This window comes from Amblyraja radiata, chromosome 2 (assembly GCF_010909765.2).
Source record: "Amblyraja radiata isolate CabotCenter1 chromosome 2, sAmbRad1.1.pri, whole genome shotgun sequence".
Lineage (NCBI taxonomy): Eukaryota > Metazoa > Chordata > Chondrichthyes > Rajiformes > Rajidae > Amblyraja > Amblyraja radiata.
The window spans coordinates 122,734,824-122,762,656 of NC_045957.1; the positions used below are offsets into that span (position 1 = coordinate 122,734,824).

At 48.8% G+C, this 27,833-nt stretch overlaps 1 protein-coding gene across 1 annotated transcript; it reads left to right on the forward strand.

Annotated features, from left to right (window-relative positions):
- The first annotated feature begins 345 nt into the window (after nt 1–345).
- On the forward strand, nt 346–17,138 carry LOC116984648 (C-C chemokine receptor type 9-like). Its single transcript, XM_033038912.1, has 2 exons — nt 346–400; nt 15,912–17,138. The coding sequence occupies exon 2, from the start codon at nt 15,939–15,941 to the stop codon at nt 17,025–17,027; it is 1,089 nt and encodes a 362-aa protein (XP_032894803.1). The 5' UTR covers nt 346–400; nt 15,912–15,938; the 3' UTR covers nt 17,028–17,138.
- The last annotated feature ends 10,695 nt before the right edge of the window (nt 17,139–27,833 follow it).

A 27,833-nucleotide genomic window follows, 5' to 3' on the forward strand; every position in this document is an offset into this window, starting at 1 on the left:
CAAAGGCTTCGTGAAAGTCCGAAGTGGGACCTTATCGCTGTGACTGAAGTCCTCATGACCTTGGCACAATGTTCAGCAGGGAGATTGCGGGCCGAATGGCCTGTTCCTGTGCTGTACCGTTCTCTGCTCCAGTGAGCGAGCCCCCTCTTAAAACAAGAGTGACACAAGGCGCGGTTGAGGAGCTGCAGTGTGTGTGTTGTGGTCAGTTGCGAGCGGGTGATTTACGAGCCTCTCTGGAGCGTATGTGACATTAGAGAGAGGAAATTTGAAGGGCGGTTGCATGTGTGAGGGGAGTGTGAGCCAACCAGGGACACCGGGACCCATCGCAGAGCAGAGAGAGGCAGGCACGGAGCAGCGGGCACTGCGCACTGACGGAGCACTGGCACAGAGCACGGACAAGGTAACGATCCATTTGTCACACAACTTTGATAGACACAGAGTGCTGGAGTAACTCAGCGGGTCAGGCAGCATCTGTGGAGAACATGGATAGGTGACGTTTCACAGAGTGCTGGAGTAACTCAGCGGGTCAGGCAGCATCTTCGGGTCGAGACACTTCTTCAGACTTGTCTCCAGAGTTGTCAGTTGTATTAACTTGTCTAGACTTGGCACGTTGGCACAGCGGGTAGAGTTGCTGCCTCACAACGCCAGTGACCCGGGTTCCATCCTGACCACGGGTGCGGTCTGTACGGAGTTTGTATGTTCTCCCTGTGGCCGCGTGGGTTTCCTCCTGGTTTTCCGGTTTCCCAAAGACTTGCAGGACTGCCGTACCACATCCATCACAGTGAGGAGGTGCTTTGTGAACTCACTGTGGTGGATGTTAAATTTGTGTGTTTTTGTTATTTTTATTATATGTATGACTGCAGGCACGAAATCTCGTTCAGTCCGAAAGGTCTGAATGACAATAAAGGTCATTCTGATTCTGATATTTTGTTTGGGCAGTTTACAGCCCAGCAGTGTGAATATTGATTTCTCTAATTTCAAGTAACCCTTCAGTCTGAAGAAGGGTCTCAACCCGAAACGGCGCCTATTTCCTTCGCTCCATAGATGCTGCCTCACCCGCTGAGTTACTCCGGCATTTTTGTCTACTATCAATTTTCCAGCATCTGCAGTTCCTTCTTAAACAGTTATCAGCTGTTATCAGTTGCCTGATAACAGCTGGGAAGAGACTGTCCCTGAATGTGGAGGTGTGCGTTCATTTTCACACTTCTGTACCTCTTGCCTGATGGGAGAGGGGGAGAAGAGGGAGTGGCCGGAATGCGACTGGTCCTTGATGATGCTGCTAGCCTTGCCGAGGCAGCGTGAGGTGTAGATGGAGTCGATGGAAGGGAGGTTGGTTTGTGTGATGGTCTGGGCTGCGTCCACAATTCTCTGCAATTTCTTGCGGTGTTGGATGGAGCTGTTCCCAAACCGAGCTGTGATGCATCCCGATAAAATGCTTTCTGCGGCGCATCTGTAGAAGTTGGTGAGAGTTGTCCGGGACATGCTGAACTTCCTAAGGGAGTAGACGCGTTAGTGTGCTCTCTTGGTCGTTGCTTCAGTATGGGTGGTCCGGGAGAAGTCATTGGTGATATTGATCGGACGTTACTTGGAGAACTGATACGCATATAAAATGATCAGAGGTGTAGATAGGGTAGACAGTCAGAAGCTTTTCCCCAGGTTGGTAATACCGTTACAGGAGATGTGCGAGAAACGTTTTTTATACAGAGGGTGGTGTGTGCCTGGAACCCGCGGACAGGGTGGCAGTGGAGGCAGATATGATAGTGCCATTTAAGAGCCTTTTAGATAGGCACCTGGATTTCTGTTCTGTTTCATTCCATTCTGTTTGTAGTTTGTTTGATTGTTTGTTTGCACAATCGAGCATTGCCACTTTTCATTTCAGTGCGCATCTCGTATGTGTATGTGACGAATAAACTTGACTTGACTTGACTTGGATAAGTAGGGAATATATGCAGGTGCTGCCTGACCCGCTGAGTTACTCCAGCACTCTGTGAAACGTCACCTATCCATGTTCTCCACAGATGCTGCCTGACCCGCTGAGTTACTCCAGCACTCTGTGAAATGTCACCCATCAATATTTCTCGGAAAGATTTTGTTAAACCAGAAAACATTTACAAGGATGTTTCCAGGACTCGAGGGCCTGAGTTAAAGAGGGAGGTTGGGCAGGAGCTTTATACCCTGGAGCGCAGAATGATGAGGGGAAATCTTATAGAGGCGTACAAGATCATGAGTGGAATAGATCGGGTAGATTCACTGAGTCTCTTGCCCAGAGTAGGGAAATCGAGGACCAGAGGACACAGGTTTAAGGTGAGGGGGGGAAAAAGATTTAATAGGAACCTGAGGGGTAACTTTTTTACACAGTTGGTGGTGGGCGTATGGAACGAGCTGCCGGAGGAGGTAGTTGAGGCAGGGACTATCGCAACGTTTAAGAGACATTTGAAGAAGTACATGGATAGGTCAAGTTTAGAGGGATCTGGGCCAAACGTGGGCAGGTGGGACTAGTTTCGATGGGGCATGTTGGTCGGTGTGGGCAAGTTGTGCCGAAGGGCCTGTTTCCATGCTAGATGCCTCTATGACTCTAAGCATAGGAATGTGTAGAGTTTAGAAGCATCGAGTCAAGTTAAGAATGTTTAATTGTCAGATGTAACGACAACAGAAGAATTAATTTCTTATTCGCTGCTGCTTAACAGGTCTGTAAACGCAATATATTCAGATACAAACTTTATTGCCATTGTGCAATGTACAAGTATGTACAGTGGACAACGGAATGCAGTTAGCATCTCACCCAGAAGTGCAAACACAGAATAATGGAACAGTAAAAAATATATATGTATATACAGTAGCAGTAATGCAATTTCGAGGGGGGGGGGAGTGGAGATCAGTCACTGGGGGAAGGAGTGTCCGGGGGGGGGGGGGGGGTTGACTGGCAATCACCAAGGTGCAGAGTTAAGTAGGGAGTTGCGCAGTTAATAGTACACAAAATATAATAATTGAAAAATTAATAACCACTTCAGTGCCAAAAATTGAAGCTTGTAGCGCAATTAATGAAACAATTCAAAGAATTTGAAAGTACTATCGCAACCTTTCAGAAATATTTTGAAAAGCAATGGATAGGACAGGTTTGGAGGGCTATGGGCCAAATGCAGGCAGGTGGGACTAGTGTAGCTGGGACATGTTGGTCTGCTTGGGCAATTTGAGCCGAAGGGCCTGTTTGCACACAGTCTGACTCTATAAGTTGATAGTTGCTGAGGTTTGTGTTGTGCAGTGTTCAATAGTCTGATGGTTGTTGGGAAGAAACTGTTCCTGAACCTGGATGTTACAGTTTTCAGGCTGCTGTACCTTCTTCCCGATGGCAGGAGTGAGATGAGTGTGTCACCAGGGTGGTGTGGGTCTCTGATGATGCTGGCTGCCATTTTGAGGCAGCGACTCCTATAGATCCCTTCGATGGTGGGGAGGTCAGTACCTGCGATGGACCGGGGCAGTGTTTACAGCTTTTTGTTATCTACTTCATTCCTGGGCTTTCGAGTTGCCGAACCAGGCCGTGATGCAACCAGTCAATATCCTCTCTACTGTAAACCTGTACATGTTGAAAAGAGTATTCGTTGAAAAAAGAGGAATCGAATATAGGAGCAAAGAAGTCCTTCTGCAGTTGTACAGAGCCCTAGTGAGACCACACCTGGAGTATTGTGTACAGTTTTGGTCCCCTAATTTGAGGAAGGACATTCTTGCTATTGAGGGAGTGCAGCGTAGGTTCAACAGGTTAATTCCCGGGATGGCGGGACTGTCATATGCTGAGAGAATGGAGCAGCTGGGCTTGTACACTCTGGAGTTTAGAAGGATGAGAGGAGATCTCATTGAAACATATAAGATTGTTAAGGGCTTGGACACGCTAGAGGCAGGAAACATGTTACCGATGTTGGGGGAGTCCTGAACCAGGGGCCACAGTTTAAGAATAAGGAGTAAGCCATTTAGAACGGAGACAAGGAAACACTTTTTCTCACAGAGAGTTGTGAGTCTGTGGAATTCTCTGCCTCAGAGGGCGGTGGAGGCCGGTTCTCTGGATGCTTTCAAGAGAGAGCTAGATAGGGCTCTTAAAAATAGCGGGGTCAGGGGTTATGGAGAGAAGGCAGGAACGGGGTAATGATTGGGGATGATCAGCCATGATCACATTGAATGGCAATGCTGGCTCGAAGGGCCGAATGGCCTACTACTGCGCCTATTGTCTATTGTCTATTGATATACAGAATTTCCTCCATCTTCTCAGGGAGGCCTGGACAGCCTTCCTTTATGAATGGATCCATGTGTTGCCATGGTAACACTCTCTAATCTGAATGCCACAAATCTGCTTGACATCAGATGTAAATTCCTGAGAGCAGAGATAGCCAACTGATAAAGACATGAATATAATATTATCTTCACTAAAATCGTTTCGTTTCCTCTCTACAAGTGCTTTTAAGGCTGCAAGTTGAAACATGCTTTTTAGTTTAGATTATTTTAGAGATACAGCGCGGAAACAGGCCTCTCGGCCCACCGGGTCCGCGCCGACCAGCGATCTCCCCGCACACTTATAGACAATAGACTATAGGTGCAGGAGTCCCTCTGAGGCAGAGAATTCCGCAGACGCACCACTCTCTGTGTGAAAAAGTGTTTCCTGACACTACCCTACACACCCTAGGGACAATTTTACATTCATACCAAGCCAATTAACCTGCAAACCTGTACGTCTTTGAAGTGTGGGAGGAAACCGAGGACCTCGGAGAAAACCCACGTGGTCACGGGGAGAATGTACAATCTCCGTACAGACTGCGCTCATAGTTGGGATTGAACCCAGGTCTCTGTCGCTGTGAGGCCACCCTTTTACAAGACAAGCAAGAATGTCTTTCTTAACAAATTTAATTTATCAGTGCAATGCTAAAATATTCAAAAATGGTCAAAAAACACCAAGCCCTGAGGCACGCCGCTAGTCACAGGCCACCATTCCGAGGAGCAATCTCCCGCCATCACCCTCTGCTTCCTTCCATGAAGCCAATTTACTGTCCATTCAGCTATCTCTCCTTGTATAACATGCGATCTAACCTTCCAGAGCAGCCTATCATGAGGAACCTTGTCGAATGCTTTGCTGAAGTCCATGTACACAACATCTACAGCCCTGCCCTCATTGACGTTTTTGGTCACATTCTCAAACAGCTCAATTCAGGTTTGTGGGACACGACCTCCCACGTACAAAACCATGCTGACTATCCCTAATCAGCCCTCTAAATGCCTGTATAACCTATCCCTCAGAATACTCTCTAGTAACTTTCCAATAACTTTCACGTTCCTATTAAAGCTTTTCCTTTTCACGTTAAACCTATGTGCTCTGAATCTTTATTCTTGGTTCTTGTAAGAGACTATATTAACACAGAGAAATGTGAGGTGGTCCCACCAGCCTGCGTTTCGTCCATATCCCTCCAAACCTGTCCTATCCATGTATCTGTCTAACTGTTTATTAAACATTGTGACAGTCCCAGCCTCAGCTACCTCCCCTGGCACCTTGTTCCATACACCCACCATCCTCTGTGTGAAAAAGTGACCCCACAGATTCCTATCAAATCTTCTCCCCCTCACCTTAAACCTATGTCCACTAGTTCTCGATTCCCCTACTCTGGGCAACAGACTCTGTGCGTCTACCCGATCTATTCCTCTCATGATTTTGTACACCTCTATGAGATCTCCCCTCATCCTCCTGCGCTCCAAAGAATAGAGTCCCAGCCTACTCAACCTCTCCCTGTAGCTCAGGCCCTCGAGTCCTGGCAACATGCCCATTTGACTGCGGAAGGGGAATTGGATTGAAGAAGGGTTTGGACCCGAAACGTCGGCCATTCCTTCTATCCAGAGATGCTGCCTGTCCCGCTGAGTTACTCCAGCATTTTTGTGTCTATCTCCGGTTTAAACCAGCATCTGCAGTTCCTTCCTACACAAATAAAAACCTCACCAAATTAAAATACCTGAGACTAACACGTATCCTGAAACTACTTTGATCTGTCCACACCTTGCCTCAGACAAACAACCGATTAGACTTTACTCTCTCTCGAAACTGCGTGACAACAAAGTTCCAGCAGATTTTCACAATAAAATGTGTTTCTGCTTTTAAACTTGAAAAGAAAAAGATAAAAGCTGGTAATAGTATGTGATAGATGTTGCAATAGATAAGGGTTAGTTCAGTTTAGTTTAGAGATACAGCGCAGAAACAGACCCTTCGGCCCACCGAGTCTGCACCGACCAGCGATCCCCGCACACTAACACTATCCTACACACACTGGGGACAATTTACAATTGCACCAAGCCAATTAACCTATAAATCTGTACGTCTTTGGAATGTGGGAGGAAACCGAAGATCCCGGAGAAAACCCACGCAGGTCACGGGGAGAACGTGCAAACTCCCTACAGACAGCACCCGTAGCCAGAATCGAACCCGGGTCTCAGGCGCTGTGAGGCAGCAACTCTACCGCTGCGCCACCGTGTTGCTTTGGGAATGTAAGCCTTTTAGTACAGTGGGCGGCACGGTGGCGCAGCGGTAGAGTTGCTGCCTTACAGCGCAAGAGACCCGGGTTCCATCCTGACTACGGGTGCTGTCTGTACGGAGTTTGTACGTTCTCTCCCCGTGACCTGCCTGGGTTTTCTCTGGATGCTCCGGTTTCCTCCCACACTCCAAACATTTGCGGGTTTGCAGGTTAAATAGCTTCTGTAAATTGCCCCATGGTGTGTATGACGCAGAAATAGTATGTGGGGATTGCTGGTTGTTGTGGACTGTAGGGTCAATTGGACGGGCCGAAGGGCCTGTTTCCGTGCTCTATCACTAAACTAAACTAAGCAAAGAAGGACTTGATGGAGTTATTAAACGTTGATATAAATGGAAGTTGAAATAGACCATCATTATCCTTATCCTAAAACCCCTGTCCTACGGTACGAGTTCATTCCAAGAGTTCTCCCGAGTTTGCCCTGATTCGAACTCGGAGATTTACGGTAAAGGCCACTCGTCGGTACTCGGGGCTCTCGTGGACATTTTTCAACGTTGAAAAATCTTCACGAGTCTTCCCGTGCTTACCTGCCGTTAGCGAGTCTTCCCGAGTACCTGCCGTTAGTGTTACGAGCCGCTAAGAGACGTCCCCGAGCTCCGACGTACCAGCTACGTTCATTCTCCGCGCTTACCCCGAGTTTGATTGTTTTAAAACTCGGGTGAGCTCTTGGAATGAACTCATACCGTGGGATGGTGCTATTATAACTATAAAACTCTGATCTTGGATGTGTGTGTGTGTGTGTGTCTATTTGTGTATTTATTTGTTCATGTGCGATCACCTCGAAAGAACGACGCTCTAAAGGTAAATTTTTTACATATTCCGGTAGAGATTTTTCCCGTGAAGTCAAAGATCGCCTTATCTGAAAAATTAATGCATTATTCTTGAACTATTAATCAAAATGTTAAAATATCTGAAGAGACTTGGAAAAAAATGACTGCCTTTTCCCTATGCTTACAGTTGTGTTGTCACAATGGGATTGTAGCCCTGCTCGCAACATTGTTGCTATCCAAGTACACTGAGTCCTGCCAGCCCCAGCAAGTGCAAATGCATTTTTAAAAAGTCACGGTACACTGAGTCCTGCTAGCTAGAAAGTGCACATGCATTTTTTTAAAGTTTAAAAATGAGGGAAGGTGCATAAGGCAAAATGAGCAGCCCCTGTGCAGTTGGGAGCTATGGGTGAGTGGTGGAATATTGCATTGGGGAACGGGTTGCATTGGGGGTCCAGGCGTCCCATGTGACAGGGACCCAACGGGCCCAACTTGGCCTAGTAGAACTTATAAACAGTACAGCACAGGAATGGGCCCTTCAGCCCACAATGTCTGTGCTGAACCTGATGCCAAGTCCATCTCTTATCTGCCTGCACAAGAACGGTCTCGAGCAGAAACGTCACCCATTCCTTCCCTCCAGAGATGTTGCCTGTCCCGCTGAGTTAGAAACATAGAAACATAGAAATTAGGTGCAGGAGTAAGCCAGTCGGCCCTTCGAGCCTGCACCGCCATTCAATATGATCATGGCTGATCATCCAACTCAGTATCCCGTACCTGCCTTCTCTCCATACCCTTTGATCCCCTTAGCCACAAGGGCCACATCTAACTCCCTCTTAAATATAGCCAATGAACTGGCCTCGACTACCCTCTGTGGCAGGGAGTTCCAGAGATTCACCACTCTCTGTGTGAAAAAAGTTCTTCTCATCTCGGTTTTAAAGGATTTCCCCCTTATCCTTAAGCTGTGACCCCTTGTCCTGGACTTCCCCAACATCGGGAGCAATCTTCCTGCATCTAGCCTGTCCAACCCCTTAAGAATTTTGTAAGTTTCTATAAGATCCCCTCTCAATCTCCTAAATTCTAGAGAGTATAAACCAAGTCTATCCAGTCTTTCTTCATAAGACAGTCCTGACATCCCAGGAATCAGTCTGGTGAACCTTCTCTGCACTCCCTCTATGGCAATGGAGTATGGAGTTACTCCAACATTTTGTGTCTATCCATATCCTTGTATTCCCTGCATATCTATGTGCCTGTCTAAAAGTCCTTTTAACACCACTATCGTATCTGCCTCCACCACCACCCCAAGCAGCGCGTTCCAGGCACCCACCACCCAATGTGATAAAAAAAAATACCCGCACATCTCCTTGAAACTTTGTTCCACTCACTTTTTAGAATTTTATTGGGATGCATCACAGCTCGGTTTGGGAACAGCTCTATCCGAGAACGCAAGAACTTGCGGAGAATTGTGGACGCAGCCCAGACTGTCACATAAAAAAAACAAACTCCCTTCGACTCCATCCACACCTCACGCTGCCTCGGCAAGGCCCGCATCATAATCAAGGACGCGTCGCACCCTGGCCACTCCCTCTTCTCCCCCTCTACCATTGGACAAGAGGTACAGAAGTGTGAAAACGCACGCCTCCAGATTCAGGGACAGTTTCTTCCCAGCTGTTATCAGGCAACTTGGGAGCTATGGGTGAGTGGTGGAATATTGCATTGGAGAATGGGTTGCGTTGGGGGACCCCCAATGCACCAACTAGAGAGCGATCCTGACCTCCCATCTACCTCGTTGGCGAACTGCGTGGGTTTTCTCTGGGTTCCCGGGTTTGCTCACAAGCTCCAAAGACGTACAGGTTTGTAGGTTAATTGGCTTCTGAAAAATGGTAAATAGGATAGTGTTAGTGGGTGGGGATCGCTGGTCGGCGTGGACTCGGTGGGCCGAAGGGCCTGTTACTGCACTTCATTTTCAGTTCAGTTTATTGTCACAAGTACCGAGGTACAGTCTAAAAAAGCTTTTTGTTGCGTGCTAACCAGTCAGCGGAAGGACTATATATGACTATAATCGAGCCATTCACAGTTAAGAGTATGGAGCGATTGTAATATGTGATTTTCAGATCTGCTTCTGTGGTTTGCACGCAAATAGTCGGCTGAGTTGGGAGCAGTCTAGTTCAGCTGCATCTCTAAACTAAACACAAACTGAAACCTCCTCAGATACAATAATACAGTGTAGCAAAGTGTGGAGTCATGCATTTTGGTGGTAGGAATAAAGGCGTGGAATGTTTTCTAAATGGGGAGAGAATCCAGAAATCGGAGGTGCAAAGGGACTTGGGAGTGTTGGTGCAGGATTCCCAAACAGTTCATCTGCAAGTCGAATCGGTAGCAAAGAAAGCAAACTCAATTTCAAGAGGGCTTGTATACAAAAACAGGGATGTAATGCTGAGGCTCTATAGGGAGGTTTCACGGCAGTCGGGTCACGACCCATGACCCGTACTGTTGCTACACTACACCAAATGGATTACACGCGATGTACTGCAGGTTTACCATTGTTTCCAGCGTAGCGGGCCCGTTAAAACCCGCCAAAAATGTCAATTTTTGCCTGGAAATAATTATGGAAATCGTGATAAGCGTGTGAGACATTTAGCCTACTTCAGAATTCCAAAAGTGAGGAGAAATGACGGCAGATAGAAGCGAGAGCTGAAGGGACAACAACAGCCAGAGTGCTTGGCGAGCATTGGCCGTTTGCTCACTGCATTTCATCAACTAAGGCATTATTTGTGTTTTTTCTTGATTCCTTTGGCATCTAAAAAGTTTTAGAAGTGATAAATCAGGCAGTGAATCTTTTAAATCGCCCATGGTTCTCAAGTGGGTTTTTACATACAAAATGAAAACGCATCTGAAGGAAAATTTACAGCCAGATTTATCACTTCTGAGACTTTTTAGATACCAAAGGAATCAAGAAAAAACACAAATAATGCCTTACTTGATGAAATGCAGTGAGCAAACGCGGTAATTCCCGATATTTTCAATTCCGATATCTGCACGGCCAATGTTTACCAAGCACTTTAGCTGCTGTTGTCCCTTCAGCTCTCGCTTCTCTTTACCTTCATTTCGCTTCACTTTTGGAATTCTGAAGTTGGGTACTTGTCTCTCACACTTACCCCGACTCCCACAATTTTTTTCAGTGCAAAAATTGAACATTTTGGCGGTTTTTAACAGGTAGGAAAGTACGCGTTGCTTGCATTAATAACATATACTGGAAGTTACGGATGTCCTCCAGATGGTCAAGCCCTATGACCCAGTGACCTTACGTGCACACCCCCTATAAGGCGCTGGTCAGGTCGCATTTGTAATATTGTGAGCAGTTTTGGGCCTCATATCTGAGGAAGGATGTGCTGGCTCTGGAGAGGGTCCAGAGGAGGTTTACGAGAATGATGATCCCAGGAATGAGTGGGTTAACATATGATGAGCGTTTGACGGCACTGGGCCTGTACTCGCTGGAGTTTGGAAGGATGAGGGGGAACCTCATTGAAACATACCGAATAGTGAAAGGCCCGGATAGAGTGGATGTGGAGAGGATGTTTCCACTAGTGGGAGAGTCTAGGACCAGAGGGCACAGCCTCAGAATTAAAGGACGTTCCTTCAGGAAGGAGATGAGGAGGAATTTAGCCAGAGGGCGGTGAATCTGTGGAATTCTTTGCCACAGAAGACCGTGGAGGCCAAGACAGTGGATATATTTAAGGCAGAGATAGATAGATTCTTGATTAGTACGGGTGTCGGAGGTTATGGAGAGAAGGCAGGAGAATGGGGTTAGGAGGGAGAGATAGATCAGCCGTGATTGAATGGCGGAGTAGACTTGATGGGCCGAATGGCCTATTTCTGCTCCTATTCCTTGTGACTTTATGAAAGCAAACAGAGATAAAATGTAAACGAGAACAGTGCACGGCTGCTCACTTGGGTGGTTATCAGTTAAACATTGTGTTTTTCATTGAAACCAAAGCCTGCCAAAGATCGGCATCAGTCAGGTGCAGAGCTGGTGCCGACAGCCCACGGGCCAAACCACATCCTCAACCAATTCAGAACAGGGATCATCAAATCTTGCTACGCCTCGTGTAAACAAGAAAACGGATTCAATCAGTCCCCGGCCCCCACCACCAACTCCCGTAAACACCAGCCCTCGTCCATCACGCAAACCAACCTCCCTTCCATTGACTCCATCTACACCTCACGCTGCCTCGGCAAGGCCAGCAGCATCATCAAGGACCAGTCGCACCCCCGATCACTCCCTCGTCTCCCCTCTCCCATTGAGTGATAGAGTGATACAGTGTGGAAACAGGTCCTTTGGCCCATCTTGTCCACACTGGCCAACATGCCCCACCTACACTAGTCCCACTTGCCTGCGCTTGGTCCATATCCCTCCAATCCTGTCCAATCCATGTACCTGTTCCTTAAACATTGGGATAGTCCCAGCCTCAACTACCACCTCTGGCAGCTTGTTCCATACACCCACCACCCTTTGTGTGAAAAAGTTACCCCTCGGATTCTTAAATCGTTTCCACTGCACCTTATACCTATGTCCTCTGGTCCTCGATTCCCCTACTTTGGGCAAGAGACTGTGCATCTACCCGAACTATTCCTCTCATGATTTTGTACACCTCTATAAGATCACTCCTCATCCTCCTGCGCTCCACGGAATAGAGACCCAGCCTGCTCAACCTCTCCCTGTAGCTCACACCCTCTAGTCCTGGCAACATCCTCGTGAACCTCATCAGGCAAAAGGTACAGAAGTGTGAAAACGCACAGCTCCAGACTCAGGGACAGTTGTTATCAGGCAACTGAACTGTGTTATAGTTGTGTTTCCTTACTGTAAACTGCCACATTACAGCTTCACAACTAACTATCGGAGGCATTACAATCGTGACTTGGGCTCAGCCATCTTTATTCAGGATCCACCCTGAGTACTGCGCCCCAGGTGGCGCTATTCCCATTAAGGGCCTGTCCCACTTAAGGGCCTGTTGACCCGGAGACCAGAGAGACGCTACGACTCTTTGCAGGCCTCTCACGACCATACAGGCTGTATTGTCGTGAGAGATCTCCTATGGCCAGTCGTGAGAGGTCTCCAAAGAATCGTAGCGTCTTTCTGGTCGCCGCTGAATTTTCAACATGTTGAAAATTTTGGCGACCTATGGCGGCTGCTGGCAGTGACCTGTAAAGGTCGCGTTAGTGGGGCAGGCCCTACCAACACACAACCAGAGAGCGGTGCTGAACTACTATCTACCTCATCGGTGACCCTCGGGCTATCCTTGATCGGACTTTACTGGCTTTACCTTGCACTAAACATTATTCCCTTATCATATATCTGTACACTGTAAATGGGTCGATTGTAATCATGTGTTGTCTTTCCGCTGACTGGTTAAGATTGTTAAGGGGTTGGACACGCTAGAGGCAGGAAACATGTTCCCGATGTTGGGGGAGTCCAGAATCAGGGGCCACAGTTTAAGAATAAGGAGTAAGCCATTTAGAACGGAGACGAGGAAACACTTTTTCTCACAGAGAGTGGTGAGTCTGTGGAATTCTCTGCCGCAGAGGGCGGTGGAGGCAGGTTCTCTGGATGCTTTCAAGAGAGAGCTAGATAGGGCTCTTAAAAATAGCGGAGTCAGGGGATATGGGGAGAAGGCAGGAACGGGGTACTGATTGTGGATGATCAGCCATGATCACATTGAATGGCGATGCTGGCTCGAAGGGCCAAATGGCCTACTCCTGCACCTATTGTCTATTGTCTATTGGTTAGCACGTGACAAAGGCTTTTCACTGTACCTCGGTACACGTGACGATTAACTAAACTGAACTGACATGTTGGTCTCTCGACGTGACATGTCGTCTGTCCATTTCCTTCCACCGATGCTGCCTGATGCGTTCAGTTATAGACCCTGCTCAGCATGGAAACAGGCCCTTCGGCCCAACATGTCCATGCCGTCAGTACGGAGTTTGTACGTTCTCCCCGTGACCTGCGTGGGTTTTCTCAGAGATCTTCGGTTTCCTCCCACGCTCCAGATTTGTAGGCTAATTGGCTTCGTATAAATGTAAATTGTTCCCAGTGTGTGTGGGATAGTGTTGATGTGCGGGGATTGCTGGTCAGTGCGGATTCGGTGGGCCGAAGGGCCTGTTTCCACGCTGTATCTCGACACTAAATTACGCAAGTCCCATTTTTAGTTTAGTTTTTCAGTGTTTTAGTTTGGAGATACAGGGCGGAAATAGACCCTTCGGCTCACCGGGTCTGCAACGACCAGCGATCCCCGCACACTAACACATTATCCTACACCCACTAGGGACCATTTTTACATTTACCAAGCCAATTAACCTACAAACCTGTGCGTCTTTGGAGTGTGGGAGGAAACCGAAGATCTCGGAGAAAACCCACACAGATCACGGGGAGAACGTGCAAACTCCGTACAGACAGCACCTGTAGTCAGGATCAGATCCCGGGTCTCCGACGCTGCATTCGCTCTAAGGCAGCAACTCTACCGCTGCGCCAACGTGACTGCCCTTTGGTCCATATCCGCGTTGTCCGCGTTTGGTCCATATCCCTAGTGTCATACATCACAGAAACAGGCCCTTCGGCCCAACTTGCCCATGCCTACCAAGATGCCCCATCTACCCTAGTCCCATTTGCCCACATTTGACCCATTGCCCGCATTTGACCCATGACTAGCCAAGAATATAAAGCAGGATAGTAAAAGCTTATTTAGGTATGTGAAGAGGAAAAAATTAGTTAAGACCAAAGTTGGACCCTTGAAGACCGAAAAAGGTGAATTTATTATGGGGAACTAGGAAGTGGCAGATGTGTTGAACAGGTACTTTGGATCTGTCTTCATTAAGGAGGACACAAACAATCTTCCTGATGTACTAGTGGCCAGAGGATCTGGGGTGATGGAGGAACTGAAGGAAATCCACATTAGGCAGGAAATTGTATTGGATAGACTGATGGGACTGAAGGCTGATAAATCCCCAGGGCCTGATGGTCTGCATCCCAGGGCACTTAAGGAAGTGGCTCCAGAAATCCTGGATGCATTGGTGATAATTTTCCAATGTTCTATAGATTCAGGATCAGTTCCTGTGGATTGGAGGAAAGCTAATGTTATCCCACTTTTTATGAAAGGCGGGAGAGAGAAAACAGGGAATTATAGACCAGTTAGCCTGACATCGGTAGTGGGGAAGATGCTGGAGTCAATTATAAAAGATGAAATAGCGGCACATTTGGATAGCGGTAACAGGATCGGTCCGAGTCAGCATGGATTTACGAAGGGGAAATCATGCTTGACTAATCTTCTGGAATTTTTTGAAGATGTAACTAGGAAAATGGAAAAGGGAGAGCCAGTGGATGGACTTTCAGAAAGCATTTGATAAGGTCCCGCATAGGAGATTAGTGGGCAAAATTAGGGCACATGGTATTGGGGGTAGAGTGCTGACATGGATAGAGAATTGGTTGGCAGACAGGAAACAAAGAGTAGGGATTAACGGGTCCCTTTCAGAATGGCAGGCAGTGACTAGTGGGGTACTGCAAGGCTCGGTGCTGGGACCGCAGCTATTTACAATATGCATCAATGATTTGGATGAAGGGATTCAAAGTAACATGAGCAAATTTGCAGATGACACAAAGCTGGATGGCAGTGTGAACTGTGAGGAGGATGCTATGAGAAAGCAAGGAGACTTGGACAGGTTGGGGGAGTGGGCAGATGCATGGCAGATGCAGTTTAATGTGGATAAATGTGAGGTTATCCACTTTGGTAGCAGGAAGGCAGATTACTATCTAAATGGCGTCAAGTTGGGAAAAGGGGAAGTACAACGGGATCTGGGGGTCCTTGTTCATCAGTCTATGGAAGTAAGCATGCAGGTACAGCAGGCAGTGAAGAAAGCGAATGGCATGTTGGCCTTTACAACAAGAGGAATCGAATATAGGAGCAAAGAGGTCCTTCTGCAGTTGTACAGAGCCCTAGTGAGGCCACACCTGGAGTATTGTGTGCAGTTTTGGTCCCCTAATTTGAGGAAGGACATTCTTGCTATTGAGGGAGTGCTGCGTAGGTTTACAAGGTTAATTCCCGGGATGGCGGGACTGTCATATGCTGAGAGAATGGAGCGGCTGGGCTTGTACACTCTGGAGTTTAGAAGGATGAGAGGGTATCTCATTGAAACATATAAGATTGTTTAGGGTTTGGACACGCTAGAGGCAGGAAACATGTTCCCGATGTTGGGGGAGTCCAGAACCAGGGGCCACAGTTTAAGAATAAGGAGTAAGTAAGCCATTTCGAATGGAGACGAGGAAACACTTTTTCTCACAGAGAGTTGTGAGTCTGTGGAATTCTCTGCCTCAGAGGGCGGTGAAGGCCGGTTCTCTGGATGCTTTCAAGAGAGAGCTAGATAGGGCTCTTAAAGATAGCGGAGTCAGGGGATATGGGGAGAAGGCAGGAACGGGGCACTGATTGGGGATGATCAGCCATGATCACATTGAATGGCGGTGCTGGCTCGAGGGCCGAATGGCCTCCTGCACCTATTGTCTATTGTCTATCTGACACTAAATCGTCGCTGTGTTTAGTTGCAGGGATCAGCAGCTGGCAAGGATATGACGGAAGTGTCGGAGGACCAGTATTGGTCGGCGGTGACCATAAACTACAGCTCAGAGTACCCCAACTATCAAGATTACGACGAGTCGGGCGGGATGTGCCGAAGATCGGATGTCCGCCAATTTGCCCGGTACTTCCTGCCGCCATTCTACCTGGTGGTCTTCCTGCTGGGATCTGTGGGGAACGTCCTGGTGGTGGTGCTGTACGCCTGCAACAAGAGGGTGAAGACCATGACGGACGTGTACCTCCTCAACCTGGCCGTGGCCGACCTCCTCTTCCTCTGCACCCTCCCCTTCTGGGCCCTGGACGTGGTGAGCGGCTGGGTCTTTGGAGACTTCATGTGCAAGGCGGCCGCCAGCATCTACAAGATCAACTTCTTCAGCTGCATCCTGCTGCTGTCGTGCATCAGCGTCGACCGCTACATCGCCATCGTGATGGCCGTCAAGGCCAGGGGCTCCAGGAGGAAGATGCTTCTTCGCAGCAAGATGGCTTCCTTGCTGGTTTGGCTGTTGGCTGTGATCCTGTCCCTGCCCGAATTGTGCTTCAGCCGGCAGGACTCCGCGCAGGGCCGTTGCCTCACCGTGTACCCGGAGAAGGTGCTGAAGGCCTCGGGCCTAGCCGTGCAGGTGGCCGCCGGCTTCTTCCTGCCCTTCGCCGTCATGGCCTTCTGCTACGCCACCGTGGTCTGGAAGCTGCTCCGAGCGCACACGCTCCAGAGGCACCGGGCCATCAAGGTGGTCGGGACGGTGGTGGCGGCCTTCGTCCTCTCCCAGCTGCCCTACAACACCTTGGTCATCGTCAGGGCCATGGACGCCATCAACATCACCATCACCGACTGCCAGACCCTCAAGAACTTGGACGTGGCCACCCAGGTCGCTCAGAGCGTGGCCTTCCTGCACTCCTGCCTCAACCCGCTCCTGTACGCCTTCATCGGCGTCAAGTTCCGTAAAGATCTGCTGAGAATCCTGAAGGATGTGGGATGTGCCGGGACCGTCAAAGCCAAACCACAGCTAGGCCCGTATAAGACAAACTCGAAGTTCCCCCCTGTGCATTCAGAGACTGAAACGACAGCGACCTTCTCTCTATAAACCTCCCCCCCCCCCCCATAACATTGGCCAAACACGAGCGTCTGAAGTACTAGGTTAGTTTAGAGGTGAATTGAATGAATTGCCAGAGGAGGTAGTTGAGTCTGGGACTATCGCAACGTTTAAGAAACATTTGGACAGATACATGGATAGGACAGGTTTAGAGGGATATTGGCCAAACGCAGGCAGGTGGGACTAGTGTAGATGGGACACGTTGGGCCTAGGGCCTGTTTCCACGCTGTATCACTCCATGACGAGAGATACAATGTGGAAACAGGCCCTTCGGCCCATCGAGTCTGCGCCAACCAATACTTACCCGTACACTAGCTCTATCCCACACACAATTTTACCGAAGCCAATCAACAAACCTGCACGTCTTCGGAGTGTGGGAGGAAACCGGAGCACCCGGAGAAAACCCACGCAGTCACAGGGAGAACGTGCAAACTCCGTTTAACTCAGAGTTTAGTTTAGTTTAGAGATAGAGCATGGAAACAGGCCCTTCGGCCCACTGTGTCCGTGCCGACCAGCAATGACCTGTTTGCACTGATTTAGTTTAGGGGCTGCATGGTGGGGCAGCAGTAGAGCTGCTGCCTTCCACTGCCAGAGACTTGGGTTCGATCCTGACTAAGGGTGCTGTCTGTATGATACGATAGAACTTTATTGATCCCAGGAGGGAAATTGATCTGCCACCAGTCATAAAAACACAAAATACATGAAACATTAAATTAAAGTGACGTGGAAAGGATTGTGGATGTGCAAAGATTGAGGGGGGGGGGGGGGGGGGGGGGGGGAGGGGGGGGGTCAGTCTACCCCACGACAGAAGGGGGAGGAGTTGTACAGTTTGATAGCCACAGGGAAGAAGGATCTCCTGTGGCTTTCTGTGCTGCATCTTGGTGGGACCAGTCTGTTGCTGAAGGTGCTCCTCAGGTTGACCAGTGTGTCACGTAGGGGGTGAGCTAGTATTGTCCAGGATGCTCCGCAGTTTAAGGAGCATCCTCCCCTCCAAGACCACCTCCGGTGAATCCAACTCCAACTCCAACTCCGCCCCTAGACCGGAGCCGGCCTTCCCGATGAGTTTGATGATCTTGTCGGCGTCTCAGGCCTTGGCCCTGCTGCAAAATTGCCAGCCTGACGACAGGATGGTCCAGTTCTCTGCAGATCAATAGTCGCGTGGCTCCCCTGGTCTGGACTATCAGGCCACAGGCCTGGATCGAGTGGATGTGGAGAGGATGTTTCCACTAGTGGGAGAGTCTAGGACCAGAGGTCACAGCCGCAGAATTAAAGGACGTTCTTTTAGGAAGGAGATGAGGAGAAATTTCTTTAGCCAGAGGGTGGTGAATCTGTGGAATTCTTTGCCACAGACGGCTGTGGAGGCCAAGTCAGTGGATATTTTTAAGGCAGAGATAGACAGGTTCTTGATTTGTGTTATGGGGAGAAGGCAGGAGAATGGGGTTAGGAGGGAGAGATAGATCAGCCACGATTGAATGGTGGAGTAGACTTGATGGGCCGAATGGCCTCATTCTACTCCTATCGCTAATCATCTTATGACGTTATGACAGTTTACTTTTGTTTAAAGACACAGCGTAGAAACAGGCCCTTCGGCCCACCGAGTCAGCACAGACCACCGATCACCCCGCACACTAGCACTACCCTGTACACACACACAGGGGACAATTTACAATTTCACACCAAGCCTACTTGCAAACCTGTACGTTTTTAGAGTGAGGGAGGAAACCGGAGCACCCGGAGACAACCCACGCAGGTCACGGGGAGAACGTGCAAACTCCGTACAGACAGCGCACGTGGTCAGGATGGAACCCGGGGTCTGTGGTGCTGTGAGGCAGCAACACCACCGCTGCGCCACCGTGCCGCCCTGTCCTGTAAACGTAAGCATCCATTCCCCATAAAAGAGGAATAACATCAGTCTGTGAAACACTAGGAACTGCAGATGCTGGAACCTCCAGTAAAATGATGGGAGTTATAAAACTCCTTGGCAGTGACGTCACAGGTAGATAAGGTGGTCAAAAAGATTTTCTGCACCTTGGCCCTCGTCAGTCCAAGGTGTATTGAGGATAGACATTGGGAGGTCATTTTACCGTTGAACAAGACGTGCCGGGGCAGTCACGGTGGCGCAGCGGTAGAGTTGCTGCCTTACAGCGAATGCAGCGCCAGAGACCCGGGTCCGATGCCGACTACGGGTTCTGTCTGTACGGAGTTTGCACGTTCTCCCCGTGGGTTTTCTCCGAGATCTTCGGTTTTTCCTCCCACCCTTCAAAGACGTGCAGGTTTGTCGGTTAATTGGCGGTGTAAATGCAAGGAAAAAATTGTCCCCTAGTGTCTGTAGGATAGTGTTAGTGTGCGGGGATCGCTGGTTGGCGCGGACCGATGGGCCTTTTTCCACGCTGCATCTCTAAACTAAACTGTGCTAATCATTGGTGAGGTACATTTAGAGTATTGTGTTCAGTTCTGGACACGCTGTTAGAGGAAAGATGTTATCAAGCTGGAAATGGTGAGGGGAAAATTTACGAGGATGTTGCCAGGAATCGAGGGCCTGAGCTACAGGGAGAGGTTGATTCCCTGGAGTGCAGGAGGATGAGGGGTGATCTTATGGAAGTGTAATATACCATGAGAGGAATAGATCGGGTAGACGCACAGAGTCTCTTGGCCAGAGTAGGGGAATCGAGGGCCAGAGGACATAGGTTTAAGGTGGGAGGGGAAAAGATTTAATAGGAACCTGAGGGGTAACATTTTCACACAGAGGGTGGTGGGTGAATGGAACAAGCTGCCGGAGGAGGTGGTTGTGGCAGGGACTATCGCAATGTTTAAGAAACATTTAGACCAGGACATGGATAGGACAGGTTTGGATGGGATATGGACTAAGCGCAGGCAGGTGAGACTAGTGTAGCTGGGGCATGTTGGCCGGTGTGGGCAAGTTGGGCCGAAGGGCCTGTTTCCACGCTGTATCACTCTGTGACTCGATGGTCGGGGGAATTGAAGACTCTGGAACAGAAGAGGAGTTGAGACATGAATGAATGTAAGTGTAAAACATACACTGAATGGCAAGACCCTAAACTCATTCCCGTGGATGTAATGCTGAGTCTCTATAAGGTGCTGGTCAGGCCGCATTTGGAGTGTTGTGAGCAGTTTTGCGCCCCATATCTAGGGAAGGATGTGCTGGCTCTGGAGAGGGTCCAGAGGAGGTTTACGAGAATGATCCCAGGAATGAGTGGGTTAACATATGATGAGCGTTTGATGGCACTGGGCCTGTACTCGCTGGGGTTTAGAAGGATTAAGGGGGGGACCTCATTGAAACATACAGAATAGTGAAAGGCCTGGATAGAGTGGATGTGGAGAGGATGTCAAGCGACCACGTTAGGTCGCGCTTGCCGCATGCAGTCGCATGCTCGTGGGACAGGCACTTAAGTCCGAGTTGGATTGAACGATGGAATTACAATCACATGAAACTTGCGTAAGGGGATATAAAGTTATGAGAGGTGTAGATAGGGTAGACAGTCAGAACCTTCTGACCAGCGTGGAAATACAAAAGACTAGAAGACGCAGCTTTAAGGTGAGAGGGCCAAAGTTTAAAGGAGATGTGCGGGACAAGTTTTTTTCCCCCACAGAGGGTGGTGGGTGCCTGGAACGCACTGCCAGGGGTGGTGGTGGAGGCAGGTATGATAGTGGTGTTTAAGAGGCTTTAAGGTAGGTCCAGGGTGGCCTCGGAGGGCGGTGGAGGCAGGTTCTCTGGATGCTTTCATGAGAGAGCTAGATAGAGCTCTTAAAAATAGCGGAGTCAGGGGATATGGGGAGAAGGCAGGAACGGGGTACTGATTGGGGATGATCAGCCATGATCACATTGAATGGCGGTGCTGGCTCGAAGGGCCGAATGGCCTACTCCTGCACCTATTGTCTATTGTCTATTGGATATGCAGGGAATGGAGGGCCATGGATCTTGCACAGTCGGTCTCGGCATCATGTTCGGCAGAGACATTGTGGGCCGAAGGGTCTGTTCCTGTGCTGTATTCTGCGTCCTATGATCAGATTGAATGATAGGGCAGAATCAACAGGCCAAATATCATCCCGATATTTTTTCTGTCCTTGCGTCTAGATTAATGCAGTGAACTTTAACTAGTTCTTTTGCAGTAGATAGTGCTATTGGCCTTCATCAGTCAGACTATTGTTTTTAGTTTAAGGTTTATTTTTCAGTTTTAGAAATACAGCACGGAAACAGGCCCTTCAGCCCACCGAGTGCGCGCCGACCAGCGATCACCCCGCACACTAACACCATCCGACACACACGAGGGACAATTTTACATTTATACCAAAACCAGTCAATTTACAAACCTGCACGTCTTTGGAGAGTGGGAGGAAACCGAAGATCTTGGAGAAAACCCACGCGGTCACAGGGAGAACGTGCAAACTCCGTACAGACAGCACCCGTAGTCAGGATCGAACTCGGGTCTCTGGCGCTGTGAGGCAGCAACTCTACCGCTGCACCACCGTGCCGCCCTTAATCTATATTGAGTATAGAAGTTGAGAGGTCATGTTACAGTTGTACAAGATGTTGGTGAGGCCGCATTTAGAGTATAGGAAAGATATTGTCAAGCTGGAAAGGGTACAGAGAAGATTTACAAGGATGTTGCCAGGAATAGAGGGCCTGAGTTATAGGGAGTGGTTGAGCAGACTGGCCTTATTCCTTGGAGCTAGTGTTGCCAACTGTCCTGTATTAGCCGGGACATCCCGTATATTTGGCTACATTGGTTTGTCCCGTACGGGACCGCCCTTGTCCCGTATATGACCGCTACTACTCGGGTCGAGGGGACTGTCGGGTCGGAGCGCCGCGTCCGGCCGCGCCTCACCCGTCCCCGACCTAGTGCAGCCCATGGAGTGCAGCAGCAGCAGCAGCAGCAACGCCTCGCCCGTGGCCCCGTCGGTCGGTCGGCAGCCCGGCCAGCTGTCCGACCTTCGGACCTTCGCTTACCGCCGACACCACCACCATCACCCCTCCTTCTCACGGCCGATCATCGGTTCATGAGTTGGACGGAGCGCCGGACTTTGCGCGCGACGTCGCGCGGCCCCCGGGCCAAAACTCCTCAGCTGGCCCCGCCGGCTGGGCTTTGTGTGTAGTCCAGCACCCGGGGCCAACTCATCATTCACCCAGTCAGCCACGGCCGAGTCGGTCAACGAATTGCCGTCGGGAATTTGTCCCGTATTTTGACCTTTTGTCCCTTATTTGGGAGTGAGAAAGTTGCCGATCTTACTTGGAGCGCAGGAGGATGAGGGGTGTTTTAGAGAATACAGTGCAATCAGCAATTATGTAGGTTGTAACATTAAATATCCACTGGTCCTGATTAACTGTATGTTGCTGTTTTATGCTACATTCCTTTCAATGTTTTGTAATCTTTCGCTGATGTGCTTTAATAAATAAAGTGGAATAAAGCTGTGGGCCATTAAATAATTTGACTGCTGACTTGTCATTGTGACCAACAGTGACGTTTTGTGATAATAGCTTCGTGTTCATGTGATAGGGGCACAATCAGGCCATTCGGCCCATCGAGTCCACTCCGACATTCAATCATGGCTGATCTATCTCTCCCTCTCAACCCCATTCTCCTGTCTTCTCCCCGTAACCCCTGACACCCACATGCACCTCCATGTCTAAAAAGTTAGTTTAGTTTATAGAAACATAGAAAATAGGTGCAGAAGACCATTCGGCCCTTCGAGCCAGCATCGTCATTCATTGTGATCATGGCTGGTCATCCCCAATCAATAACCCGTGCCTGCTTTCTCCCCATATCCCTTGATTCCACTAGCCCCTAGAGCTCTATCTAACTCTCTCTTAAATCCATCCAGTGATTTGGCCTCCACTGCCCTCTGTGGCAGGGAATTCCACAAATTCACAACTCTCTGGGTGAAAACGTTTTTTCTCACCTCAGTCATAAATGACCTCCCCTTTATTCTAAGACTGTAGCCCCTGGTTCTGGACTCGCCCAACATTGGGAAAAATTTTCCTGCATCTAGCTTGTCCAGTACTTTTATAATTTTATATGTTTCTATAAGATCCCACCTCATCCATCTAAACTCCAGTGAATACAAGCCTAGTCTTTTCAATCTTTCCTCATATGACAGTCCCGCCATCCCAGGGATCAATCTCGTGAACCTACGCTGCACTGCCTCCATCACAAGGATGTCCTTCCTCAAATTAGGAGACCAAAACTGTACCCTATACTCCAGATGTGGTCTCACCAGAGCCCTATACAACTGCAGAAGAACCTCTTTACTCCTATACTGAAATCCTCTTGTTATGTTTAGTTTAGTTTATTGTCACGTATAGGTACAGTGAAACTTTTTTTATTTCGGGCTATCCAGTCAGCGGAAAGAAAATGCATGATTACAATGAAGCCGTCCGCTGTGTACAGATACAGGATAAATAGCGCTTCGTGCAAGATTAAGGCCAGTAAAGTCCGATTATTGATAATGCAAGGATCTCCAATGAGGTAGTTGGGAGGTCAGGACCGCTCTCTAGTTGGTGAGAAGACGGTTCAGTTGCCTGATAACAGCTGGGAAGAAACTGTCCCTGAATCTGGAAATGCTACATTTGTCGCTTTACCTCCCCCCTTGACTCCATCCAAGGACCCAAGCAGTCTTTCCAGGTGAGGCAGAGGTTCACCTGCACCTCCTCCAACCATATCTATTTTATCCGCTGCTCTAGGTGTCAGCTGATCTTCATCGGTGAGACCAAGTGCAGGCTTGGCGATCGTTTCGCCCAACACCTCCGCTCGGTTCGCAATAACCAACCTGATCTCCCGGTGGCTCAGCACTTCAACTCCCCCTCCCATTCCGAATCCGACCTTTCTGTCCTGGGTCTCCTCCATGACCAGAGTGAGGCCCACCGTAAATTGGAGGAGCAGCACCTCATATCTCGCTTGGGCAGTTTATACCCCAGTGGTATGAACATTGACTTCTCCAGTTTCAGGTAGTCCCTGCTTTCTCCTTCTTTCCCCTCCCCTTCCCAGCTCTCCCACAGCCCACTGTCTCCGCCTCTTCCTTTCTTCTTCCTCGCCCCCAGCCCCACATCAGTCTGAAGAAGGGTCTCGACCCGAAACATTGCCTATTCCTTCGCTCCATAGATGCTGCCTCACCCGCTGAGTTTCTCCAGCATTTTTGCCTCCCTCTGATTCTGGAGGTGTGCGTTTTCACACTTCTGTACCTCTTGCCCGATGGGAGCAGGGAGAAGAGGGAGTGGCCGGGGTGAGACGTGCTACACAGCGTTGTGGAGGAGGTTCAGCAAGTTCACTGCGGTGCAGCGGGTGGAGCTGCTGCCTCACAAAGCCAGAGGCCCGGCTTCCAACCTGACCTCGGGGGTTGTCTGTGTGTGTGTGTGTGGGTGTGTGGAGTTCATCAGGTCATGAGGAAAAGGAGCAGAATTAGGCCATTCACCCCATCGAGTCTACTCCGCCATTCAATCATGACTGATCCATCTCTCCCTCCAAACCCCATTCTCCTGTCTTTTTCCCATAACATAGAAAATAGGTGCAGGAGGAGGCCATTCGGCCCTTCGAGCCAGCACCGCCATTCATTGCGATCATGGCTGATCGTCCCCAAATCAATAACCCGTGCCTGCCTTCTCCCCATATCCCTTGATTCCACCAGCCCCTAGAGCTCTATCTAACTCTCTCTTAAATCCATCCAGTGACTTGGCCTCCACTGCCCTATGTGGCAAGGAATTCCACTAATTCACAACTCTCTGAGTGAAAAAGTTTTTTCTCACCTCAGTCTTAAATGACCCCCGACACCTGAACTAATAAATAACCCCCGACACCTGAACTAATCAACAGTTTGCATGTTCTCCCTGTGACCGCGTGGGTTTTCTCCGGGTGCTCCGGTTTCCTCCAACATGCCAAAGGCTTGCGGGTTTGCAGGTTAATGGCCTCTCCATAAACTTCCTCTAGTGTGTAGGGAGTGGATGAGAAAGTGGGAGTGGAGGACTCGTGTGCACGGGTGATCGATGGTTGGTATGGACTCGTTGGACCGAAGGGCCTGTTTCCACGCTGTATCTATCAATCGCCCAAATTTATCAAAAAGGGTTGAGTCGGGAAGAAAGGTTAAGGAGGGTGGGCCTCTAGTAGTGGTATCGAGTCATAACACCGTACAGAGTGGAAACAGGTCCTTCGGCCCAACTTGCCTTTACTACCATAAGTCATAGGAACAGAATTAGGCCATTCGGCCCATCGAGTCAGCACCACCATTCAATCATGGCTGATCTATCTCTCCCTTTCAACCCCATTCTCCTGCCTTCTCCCTGTAAACATAGAAACATAGAAACATAGAAATTAGGTGCAGGAGTAGGCCATTCGGCCCTTCGAGCCTGCACCGCCATTCAATATGATCATGGCTGATCATCCAACTCAGTATCCCGTACCTGCCTTCTCTCCATACCCCCTGATCCCCTTAGTCACAAGGGCCACATCTAACTCCCTCTTAAATATAGCCAATGAACTGGCCTCGACTACCCTCTGTGGCAGGGAGTTCCAGAGATTCACCACTCTCTGTGTGAAAAAAGTTCTTCTCATCTCGGTTTTAAAGGATTTCCCCCTTATCCTTAAGCTGTGACCCCTTGTCCTGGACTTCCCCAACATCGGGAGCAATCTTCCTGCATCTAGCCTGTCCAACCCCTTAAGAATTTTGTAAGTTTCTATAAGATCCCCTCTCAATCTCCTAAATTCTAGAGAGTATAAACCAAGTCTATCCAGTCTTTCTTCATAAGACAGTCCTGACATCCCAGGAATCAGTCTGGTGAACCTTCTCTGCACTCCCTCTATGGCAATAATGTCCTTCCTCAGATTTGGAGACCAAAACTGTACGCAATACTCCAGGTGTGGTCTCACCAAGACCCTGTACAACTGCAGTAGAACCAACCTCCCTGCTCCTATACTCAAATCCTTTTGCTATGAAAGCTAACATACCATTTGCTTTCTTCACTGCCTGCTGCACCTGCATGCCCACTTTCAATGACTGGTGTACCATGACACCCAGGTCTCGCTGCATCTCCCCTTTTCCTAGTCGGCCACCATTTAGATAATAGTCTGCTTTCCTGTTTTTGCCACCAAAATGGAGAACCTCACATTTATCCACATTATACTGCATCTGCCAAACATTTGCCCACTCACCCAGCCTATCCAAGTCACCTTGCAGTCTCCTAGCATCCTCCTCACAGCTAACACTGCCCCCCAGCTTAGTGTCATCCGCAAACTTGGAGATATTGCCTTCAATTCCCTCATCCAGATCATTAATATATATTGTAAATAGCTGGGGTCCCAGCACTGAGCCTTGTGGTACCGCACTAGTCACTGCCTGCCATTGTGAAAAGGACCCGTTTACTCCTACTCTTTGCTTCCTGTTTGCCAGCCAGTTCTCTATCCACATCAATACTGAACCCCCAATGCCGTGTGCTTTAAGTTTGTAAACTAATCTCTTATGTGGGACCTTGTCGAAAGCCTTCTGGAAGTCCAGATACACCACATCCACTGGTTCTCCCCTATCCACGCTACTAGTTACATCCTCGAAAAATTCTATAAGATTCGTCAGACATGATTTACCTTTTGTAAATCCATGCTGACTTTGTCCAATGATTTCACCACTTTCCAAATGTGCTGCTATCCCATCTTTAATAACTGACTCTAGCAGTTTCCCCACTACCGATGTTAGACTAACTGGTCTGTAATTCCCCGTTTTCTCTCTCCCTCCCTTCTTAAAAAGTGGGGTTACGTTTGCTACCCGCCAATCCTCAGGAACTACTCCAGAATCTAAAGAGTTTTGAAAGATTATTACTAATGCATCCACTATTTCTGGAGCTACTTCCTTAAGTACTCTGGGATGCAGCCTATCTGGCCCTGGGGATTTATCGGCCTTTAATCCATTTAATTTACCCAACACCACTTCCCGGCTAACCTGGATTTCACTCAATTCCTCCAACTCCTTTGACCCGCGGTCCCCTGCTATTTCCGGCAGATTATTTATGTCTTCCTTAGTGAAGACGGAACCAAAGTAGTTATTCAATTGGTCCGCCATATCCTTGTTCCCCATGATCAACTCACCCGTTTCTGACTGCAAGGGACCTACATTTGTTTTAACTAATCTCTTTCTTTTCACATATCTATAAAAACTTTTGCAGTCAGTTTTTATGTTCCCTGCCAGTTTTCTTTCATAATCTATTTTTCCTTTCCTAATTAAGCCCTTTGTCCTCCTCTGCTGGTCTCTGAATTTCTCCCAGTCCTCCGGTATGCTGCTTTTTCTGGCTAATTTGTACGCATCATCCTTCGCTTTGATACTATCCCTGATTTCCCTTGTTATCCACGGATGCACTACCTTCCCTGATTTATTCTTTTGCCAAACTGGGATGAACAATTTTTGTAGTTCATCCATGCAGTCTTTAAATGTCTTCCATTGCATATCCACCGTCAACCCTTTTAGAATTAATTGCCAGTCAATCTTGGCCAATTCACGTCTCATTCTCATTCTCGTGTAACCCCTGACACCCGTACAAATCAAGAATCTATCCTATCTCTCGCCTTAAAAATAACCACAGCTCTCTGTGGCGATGAATCCTGATTATCAGGCTGGAATATTGTGAACAATTTTGGGCCCCGTATCTGAGGAAGGATGTGCCGGCTCTGGAGAGGGTCCAGAGGAGGTTCACGAGAATGATCCCGGGAGTGAGTGGGGTGAATACATGAAGAGCGTTTGACGGCACTGGGCCTGTACTCGCTGGAGTTTAGAAGAATGGGGAGGGGGCCCTCGTCGAAACGC